The sequence below is a fragment of the Crassostrea angulata genome, chromosome 1, assembly GCF_025612915.1.
Source record: "Crassostrea angulata isolate pt1a10 chromosome 1, ASM2561291v2, whole genome shotgun sequence".
Lineage (NCBI taxonomy): Eukaryota > Metazoa > Mollusca > Bivalvia > Ostreida > Ostreidae > Magallana > Magallana angulata.
The window spans coordinates 491,057-501,014 of record NC_069111.1 but is presented as its reverse complement, the minus strand read 5'-3'; the positions used below and the strand labels follow the sequence as shown (position 1 = coordinate 501,014).

Genomic DNA, 9,958 nt, shown 5'->3' with positions numbered 1-9,958 from the left:
AGTAGCAGATATAGATAACCAACAACATACATTGTAGTGGTCCACAGGCTTCAAAACGAACAGAGAACAAGGAATGGAACTTTCTTGTTCAGTTTGCTGCCACGTGGTGCATAAAAAAGGGGGAGATAATTCTAGCTTGCTTGTATGGAGCGCAATTAATGTAATAAATGAATTCCACTACACTACACTCCCCATCTGATATTATAAATATCACTTTTATCTTATACATTTAAACAATGATAAAACATTAAACCGTATAGTGACATATTTCTTCTTGAAATATATTATAATATCATATTCAAACAAACGATTACAATGAACACATTTGGCAACGCAGTGGATTGCAGTACAACATGAAAATGTCACTCGTCATGCATTAAGAGAATAATGTCTGATATGGGCCTCGTGTATACAATTGGTTTCCCATCTCTTGATTCCTTGACTTACACATAGATCTGAAACCACAGACTGCCATTCTGTCCTCGATTGGAGCGTTTGTAAGTATTCCTTCTTCCAACGGTCCCAGAAAATATTTGCCAAGTGTTGAAAGCGCCGCCATTGTGCTTTGTACAAATCAAAGTTTGTTGAAATTTATCCCGACTTTTGTATAAGTAACATGTTTGGGCTGAGGATCACTGGAGATTCAGGGTCAGAACATACAGGTGCAATGGCCTAGAATTCACGATGGCACATACTTCAGCCAGTAGAATAGTCAATACCTCATGAGTGAGATGTCTTGAATGTAAGTTCATAGAGTCGAGTATATTCCTCGCAATGCCAATAATCCGCTCCCACACTCCACCCATGTGGGAAGAATGTGGAGGGTTGAAAATCCAAGTTACCTTTCGGTCGGACAGAAATCCTCAAACAGGATCATATAACTGGACGGACAGTACTGCTGCACAGAGCTCCAAGCGCGGTACAGAATGGCCATTTGTTGGCGCAAGTTTACATTTTCCTAAAATGAATCCCACGTGGATGTTGTTCGTGTCGTCGACTGTGCGAAAGTATGCTAATGAGGCAATGGCAGCCTCCGAAGCATCTGAGAAAATATGGAGCTCTTTGCAGAGGGTCTTTGATAGGGAAGAGGGTGTGTATGTCCTTGGTATATGTACACTTCAAGGAATCTCAGAGAGTTCTTCCAGTTCGACCACATGTCCAAGAGATGAACAGGAAGGGGATCATCCCAGTTGCAAGAACCTCTCAAAGTCTCTCTCATCAAGATTTTCCCGGAGACCACTACTGCTGGAACTAATCAAATGGGATCAAAGATGCCATTAATAGTCGACAATAGTCCCCGCTTACTGATAGGTTTTTCTTCCTTTGACAAACGATATGTGAATGAGTCAGACTCAAGCTCCCAGTTCAACCCTACACTTCTCTGCATAGGAAATTTGTCAACGCTCAGATCGATATCTTTGAAGTCATTTGCTCTATCTTCAAACGGAAAGGCATCCATCACATGTTTGTCGTTAGATGCAACTTTATGCAAACGTAGATTACCACCCTCTCTAAGAGCAGCTTGAGTTCTTTTGAGCAAACTGATCGCTTCGTCAGGAGTCGATAGAGAAATTAATCCGTCATCCACGTAGAAGTTTCGTCTGACGAAATCTACGTCATCATATCTATAGTGGTCTTCCTTGGCACAAGCGGCCTTGCGAAGACAGCATACAGCTACAGCCGATGAAGGTGAGTTCCCAAAAACATTTACTAGCATGCAGTACACTATCAACTCATTGTTAATGTCGTTCTCTTTGTACCAGAAGAAGCGAAGGAAATTCCTGTCCTTCTTATCAACTAGGAAACAGTAAAACATAGATTCTATATCAGCTGTAACAGCTATTGGTTCTTTTCGAAAGCGCAACAGTATACCTAACAGGTTGTTCTTCAGGTCCGGACCAGAAAGAAGAACGTCACTCAGAGAAATACTCTGATATTTGGCAGATGAGTCGTACACAGCTATTATTTGGGATGACTTTTTAGGATGGTACACCCCAAATATTGGTAAGTACCAACATTCTTCTTCTTTCATGAGTGGTGGTGCAGTATCCGCATGGTTGCAGTCAAATATATTTTTCATGAATGTCATAAAATGTTCTCGTTTCGTTTGATCCTTTCGAAGACTATTATACAGATTGTGCGCTCGCTTCAGTGCATACGATCTGTTGTTTGGAAGTCGTCGATTTTCTCTAAATGGCCTTGTTTCGTTTGATCCTTTCGAAGACTATTATCCAGATTGTGCGCTCGCTTCAGTGCATACGATCTGTTGTTTGGAAGTCGTTGTCGATTTTCTCTAAGTGGCAAAGGAGCTTCCCGATTTCCTTCCGCGGTGAGATGAACGTCTTCATCCATGGTCCTGATGAAATCTTTGTCATCAACTGAGAGACCGATTGTGTCGTCATCCTTCTGTCTCATGAATATAGACGTATCCAGATCCTGAGACAAGAAACTGATATCTTTATTCTGAACTTCTATGTGTATGTCGTTTAGACATGGTTGGAATATTGATGACCTCCCATTGGTGAAAGGTAAGTTTTGTTTACCACGACAGAGTTAGGACTATGTACCTTGTTCAGACAGGATTCGCCGTCGATCTCCCAACATAAGGTAATTTTCTGTCCGAATGGTGAGTTCCTCGCACCTGTGCGCTGCTATTCTACGTGATGTGCTTCTGGTGTATCACGACCAATCAAGAGGAGAATCGGAATGTTTTCGTCAACTTCAGGTATGTTGTCCGCGATGTCTTAAAGATGAGTGTATGATCTCGCTACATCTGGTGTAGGTATCTCATTTCGGATATCGGGGATCTGGTAACATTCTATGACATTGGGTATATTAATAGATGTTGATCCATCCAGCGATGAAACGATAAGGTCTTGAGCTTGTCTGCCAAGTATGTCAGTGACTCCTGCACAGGAAGTTAACTGGTAGTCTGTCATTACACTATCCATATTGAGACGATCAAAGACTTCAGACTTCACCAAGGATCTATTGCTTTGGTCGTCTATGATTGCGTATGCTTTCAGCGACTTGCTTGGATTTCTGGTTTGGTGTAGGTTTACCAAAATCACTTTAGCACATGACTTCCCTGAGAATCCATCTTTAAATATCTGGATACATGCGGATGTTGCGGAATTTGTGCCAGTCTTCTCCCCACCATGACGGCTCACAGGTGTTCCAATATGAAGTGCTGACGGATGCGAACTGCTTCCGCACTGATTGCAGTGAATAAGCTCTGTGCATTCCCGAGAGTTGTGTTGATCAGAATTGCAACATTTAAAGCAAAGTTTGTTCTCTCGGAGAAATCGTTTCCGCTCCTAATATGATTTGTCTTTGAAGCCACGACAATCATTCAGACTATGATTGGCCTTGTGGAGAGGACACACGTAAGTGGACATCATGTTTTTTGAATTCTGTCTTACTTCATTTTTCTTTGTTGCTATCCATTGCTTCCCCAGATTGGATCTTGGACCAGCTTTCTCCTTTGTTGTGCTTGAATATGCAGTTTCACTGTTGTACATGAGCCCCGGATAATTTTTCATTTTGCTGATGTCTTGCATGAACTCCACAAAGCAAAAGAAGGGTGAGGGGGAGACAGATATTCCATTGATCACTGAATTCACAAGTTCTTTGCAGTTTTACATAAATGCTGAATGTTTTTTAATCTCTTGAATGCTTATGCTGTCTCCTGAATACAGCTAGCTAACGCATGTCGTTTGATGATTATATTTATTCAAAAACATGGTGAAAAACTACAAGAAAAGAAAAAACAATAAATGTGATGTACAGAGCCAAAAAATAGATAATGTCATGAAAATGTGTAAATACGTATAATGAAACTTAAATTTTATCAGTATATTAACATTACATGACTGAGAAGTTCACATATACCTAGTCTAAATGTATATATGAAAATGTAACAAACTCCCCTAACCTAAACCATAGAAATATGTATGAAAAAACTACTGTAATTTATCAAATACATAGCCGAGAGTAAAAAATATAACCTAACAACAAAAAGACTCAAAGATAATGACTTTCAGATACTTACATTGTTGGCAGACTAGAAAAACAGTGCATGACTGTGCAGACCTGAGGTAGGACGACGAGTGATCCAAAAAACCCGTGCAATATACAAATTAGGAAATAGAAAGTAAACAATAAAAGAAAAAACCAAGCCGTATCGGATAAAAAATTTCCGGCTACGAGACGGCACACTCCTCGCCTGATATAGAAAATATCACTCTATAATAAACTTTTAAGTACCCTAACATATGACAAATTGTTAAGTTACATGTAATATAAACTGAAACACAGTCCATTTTCAAATTGAAACACAGTCCATTTTCAGTCAATTATAAGTAAGATTCACTAAACGATCACTGTTCAAGAATTACGATAAGTTCAGTAATTGGTCGCACATAGTTTTTAGGTTCACCATTCACGATTACACGAACCGTCACTTTACGCACAAGTTCGTCATCACTTGGTAAAGCCTTAGTAACTATACCCATTGGCCAAGAATTGCGGGAAAGTTCTTTGTCGCAGATTAAAACTACATCACCAGGCGATAGGTTTCTTTGATGTGAATTCCATTTACGGCGCATCTGTAGAGTGTTCAAATATTCAGTCTTCCACCGTTTCCAGAAAATTGATGCAAGATGTTGAACTCTCCTCCACTGCGTCTGTAATAGCTCGTTTTTGTTTTCATGATCAGCGAATATCAAATCCTTATTGCCTGTTTTCTGAGTAAGAAGAGTTGAAGGGGATAACACAAGGGGATTTTCAGGATCTGTAGACACTGGCACTAGAGGTCTTGAGTTGATAATGGAAGAGGCTTCTGCTAAAAATGTAGTGAGAACCTCATGAGTTAAACTCCTAGATCCATAATCAAAAAGGATCGCATCCAATATGCGTCTTGTTGTCCCTATCATGCGTTCCCACACTCCTCCCATGTGAGAGGAGTGGGGAGGATTGAAGATCCAGGTCGTTCTCTGTTCGTTGAGAAAGGTATGAAGGTGTTCTTCTTCCACATTGATGACATTGACTTTCAGCTCCTTCGCAGCACCAATAAAATTTGTTCCCCTGTCTGAACGAAGGACTTGAACAGGTCCACGTATGGCGATAAACCGACGAAGCGCATTAATAAATGAGGAGGATGTCATTTCTTCCACAACTTCAATATGCACGGCCCTGGTAGTGAGGCAAGTGAATAGAGCGGCCCATCTTTTACTATTTGCTACACCACCTCTGGTACGTCGTGTAATGATGTTCCATGGTCCAAATATATCAACTCCAACAGAAGAGAATGGTGGTTGTCCAGGTATGAGACGATCCTCGGGCAAGTCGGACATTTTCTGATGTTCAGGTTTTTTCCGAAGTTTTCTGCAAGTGACGCACTTATGAAGAACAGATGAAATGAGTCTTTTACCTCCGACAATCCAAAATCCAGAAGAACGAATATGACCCTCTGTTATATGACGTCCTTGGTGTCTGACATCTTCATGAAGTTTTCTGACAATAAGAGTGGTAACATGATGTTTTGCAGGCAAAATGATTGGATTCTTGAATAAAGGATCATCATTGTATTTCTTCAAGCGACCACCAACACGCAAAATCCTTTCACTGTCGATGTAGGGGTCAAGTTTCTGAATGGAACTATTTCTCGACACAGGCTTAGAGTCTCTAATATTTTCAATTTCCTCTAAATAGAATTTCTTCTGAATGTCTCTAATTATAACTGTTTCAGCGTTGTGAAGAAGTTGAACATCACTCAATTTGCTCTTTGGGTTACGACAATTCTGAATGAAACCATAAACTTTAGCAACTACAGCAACCAGTTTGTTCCACTTTGAGAATTTTGTAAGGAGTTCATTGTCCAGACCCACAGCTGTTTTTGTTTCAATGTCAGTTTTATTACAGCGGATTTCTTTATCCTCTTCGGGGCTCACTAAAGGAAATTGTTCAATAGAGGGCACAATCTCCAGGTTTTCTATGTTTGAAAGCCATGCACACTTTTCCATTTCATTTGGAAGAATTCCTCTTGTGCTTACATCTGCTGGATTCATTTCACTGCGAATATAGTACCATTGGGTCGGACTGCTGAGACTGTGGATATGAGCAATGCGGTTAGCCACATACACAAGGAAACGTTTTTTCGTGTTGTTAATATATCCTAATACAATACGACTATCACTGAAGAACTTGATGTCATCTATTTTCACTTTTAACTGTTCCTTGGCTATTTGTGCTATATCGGTAGCAAGCACTGCGGCACATAGTTCCAGTCTAGGAATTGTATGTCCACTAACAGGTACCACTTTTGCTTTTCCTAGAACAAATCCTTGAGATGAAGAACCATCTGAATACTTTGCCTTTAAATAACAAACAGCAGCTATGGCTAGTTCAGACGCATCACAGTAAACTAGCAACTCCCTTCTAAACGCTTCACACAATTTGGGAACAATCACACGAGGAATACGTAAGTTTTCCAAATCAGGTAAGTTATTTTTCCATTTTTCCCATTCTTTGAGCAAAGGCTTCATCCCAGCTGGAGGTGTTTGACACAACTTTACGCAGAATAATCTTGCCTTGTATGATGACAGGAGCAATGAATCCAAGTGGATCATAGAGACGATTCACAACTGAAAGTACACCTCTCCTTGTAGATGGTTTGTCTTCACTAGAAATTTTGAATCGTATGGTATCTGTTTGTAAATCCCATAGAAGGCCAAGACTGCTTTGAGTTAAGACATCCTTCTCAAAGTTAAGGTCCACATTATTCTTTGACAAATCATTCGAGTCAAAAGCTTCCATTACTTCTTTTTCATTTGAAGCGAATTTATGAAGTCGCAATCCACCATACTCTTTCATGGCATCTTTAGTCTTCTGTAGAATGTTAATCGCTTCACGAGTACATGTAGTTGCACAAGATTTCAATCCGTCATCAACGTAGAAGTCATTCACGATAAAGTCTTTCACTTCCTGTCCATGACTTTCAGCAGCCAAATCACCAATACGACGTAATCCATACATTGCAACAGATGGGGAAGAACGATTGCCAAATACATGAACTTTCATTCGATAAGTAATAAGTGGTCTCTCAATGTCATTATCTCTGTGCCACATAAAACGTAAATAATCCCGATGGTCTTCATCAACCAGGAATGAATGAAACATGCTTTGGATGTCGGCAACTACAGCTACATTTTCCTTCCTAAATCGAATGAGAATTCCTAAGAGGTTGTTTATGAAGTCAGGTCCCTGTAACAATTGTCCATTTAATGACACACCCTTGAATTCAGCTGAGGAGTCGAAAACTCCGCGAATTTGATCTGGTTTACGAGGATGGTAGACTCCAAACAGGGGAAGATACCAATGTTCTTTGTCAGGTGGTATTATCGGAGCTAGTTCTGCATGATCACAATCGAATATTTTCTGCATGAACGCAATGAAATGTTCTTTTTTTGTGTTGTTTTTTCTTAGAGAAGCATCAAGACATTTGGCCCGGAATAACGCTTGTGAGTAGTTGTCTGGAAGTTGTTCACGATTTTGCCGGAAGGGCAATGGCGCAGTCCATTTACCCTCAGTAGGATCAAGATGAAACTTGTTGTCCATAATATTCAGAAAAGTGTGGTCTTCAATCGAGAGACCAACTTTGTTGTCATCTGATGTTTTCGTGAAGACGTCTGTTTTCTCAATTACGGTCTTATTCGAGGTGATAACAGTGTTTTTAATGTTTAACATCTGTGTACATGGTTCCAACATTGTAGGTCGACCACTTCTGTCTACGTAGGTTCTGTTGACCTGTAATGGTGGAATGTGTTTTCCAGCCAAACAAATGTCTCCAATTATAGTCCATCCTAAGGGAGATTGTTGGGCAAAGGGAAATCGTGATGGTCCTAATCGCTGATCAATGACGTGATGGGCTTCTGGAAGATCCCGTCCAAGTTCGAATTCCAGCTGCATATTTGCCAGTTCGAGTTCTGCTTGTTTTTGAAGTAGATCTAATTCTGTATCCAGATCTTCCCGTTGTTGTTGACTTTGTGCTAAGTGAATTTTCTCTTCTACGGCGATTTTTGATTTCTGTTTTTTAAGGTGAGCAGATTGCTCAGCAATTTTCAGACGAGTTTCTGCTTCTTTTGCTTTTTGTAGGGAACGCACTGAGCGTCGGCTAAGTGATGTAGATTTGGAAGTATTGTGGGATGTACTCGAATAAGTTTCCAATTGCACAAAATCAATGTCATCTTGTAATTTCACTAAGGCGTTTTGAACTTTCTTATCTATGTTTTGAAAGTCTCTCTCAACAAAAGCCAACTTTTCAATACTTTCTTTAGTGTATGTATTAGACAGGAATTCACTAAATTCTTGATAAATGTCTTGATAGCGTTTATGGCTATTTTCAAGGTCGGTTTTTGATGATGTTAAGACCTTTATTTCTTTACTGCAGGATGCTATATCCATTAAAATATTCTTTATTTCATCAATGCAATGTGAAATTATGAATTCATATCTGTTCACTTTATCCAGATAAACTTCTTGTGCTTTAGGTGTGAGTGTTCTTACTCTTCTTGATGTATTTTCTGGAGTAGAAGTTTCTCCCTTCTGAGCCATGGTTGATTTCTGTATTCTGCAATTTTTTCACTATGCTGTCTCCTGAATACAGCTAGCTAACGCATGTCGTTTGATGATTATATTTATTCAAAAACATGGTGAAAAACTACAAGAAAAGAAAAAACAATAAATGTGATGTACAGAGCCAAAAAATAGATAATGTCATGAAAATGTGTAAATACGTATAATGAAACTTAAATTTTATCAGTATATTAACATTACATGACTGAGAAGTTCACATATACCTAGTCTAAATGTATATATGAAAATGTAACAAACTCCCCTAACCTAAACCATAGAAATATGTATGAAAAAACTACTGTAATTTATCAAATACATAGCCGAGAGTAAAAAATATAACCTAACAACAAAAAGACTCAAAGATAATGACTTTCAGATACTTACATTGTTGGCAGACTAGAAAAACAGTGCATGACTGTGCAGACCTGAGGTAGGACGACGAGTGATCCAAAAAACCCGTGCAATATACAAATTAGGAAATAGAAAGTAAACAATAAAAGAAAAAACCAAGCCGTATCGGATAAAAAATTTCCGGCTACGAGACGGCACAATGCTATCTTCCGTTCTTGTCCTTGTAAGGAATGCTGCAAAATCAGCAGATGTTGAACAAAAACCTGCATAAGCGTTTGAAAGGTCACCTTCAAATTTGTCTAAATATTCTAAGTTTGTGATGGTAGAGCTGTATGTTGAAATTAGGTTCTCAACAACTGCCCATTGAGCGTTTAGGTGAGTAGTATAATCCTCGCTACGCTTTGAGAATCCCTCTGCTCCCTTTTCGGTCAGAGTCCTTATTCGTTACTGAGGGTCTTTAGTTCCAACCCTTGTACAGCGTTAAACTTGTATAAGACATCGGGTCAAATTATCGATGAACGCCGTTTCGTCGTAGACGCCAAAATGTGAATCTCCTTGTCCAAGTCGTTACAATCTTTTTACTCTTCTGTCTCCGTTACAGAAAGTTTTCAACCAGTTTATTAGTTTCATGATTTATTGAATAAAGCAGATCAAAAGCTACAAAATAACAAAAATCACATTTAAACAGTTGTCTTATAAATTCACACATGTACTATTGATGACAAGAATGGCGTTCCATACATAAAAAAAATGGAAAATACTTGGACTAGGAAAATTGACAAATCCTACATTAACTTTGACATATTTGTAATTCTAAACATTCTGACAGTCTAATATGAAATATATGGGAACAATACTCAAAACTGCACAAGGAAAGACTATATCCAAATAATATATAGACATCATTGCTGACCGTTAATTTCTTAATAAGTAAAATTTACAAAGACAAAAACTATCATGTAAGGTTTTCATG

The 9,958-nt window shown here is 38.9% G+C and overlaps 1 protein-coding gene across 1 annotated transcript; it reads right to left on the bottom strand.

Annotated features, from left to right (window-relative positions):
- Positions 1 to 3,672: 3,672 nt before the first annotated feature.
- Positions 3,673 to 7,968, bottom strand: LOC128175973 (uncharacterized). The gene is made up of 3 exons (XM_052841917.1): positions 6,591 to 7,968; positions 4,052 to 6,550; positions 3,673 to 3,752 (listed from the first exon to the last, which is right to left on the bottom strand). Exons 1-2 carry the CDS (start codon positions 7,966 to 7,968, stop codon positions 4,380 to 4,382), a joined length of 3,549 nt encoding a protein of 1,182 aa, XP_052697877.1. The 3' UTR covers positions 3,673 to 3,752; positions 4,052 to 4,379.
- Between the last annotated feature and the right edge of the window lie 1,990 nt (positions 7,969 to 9,958).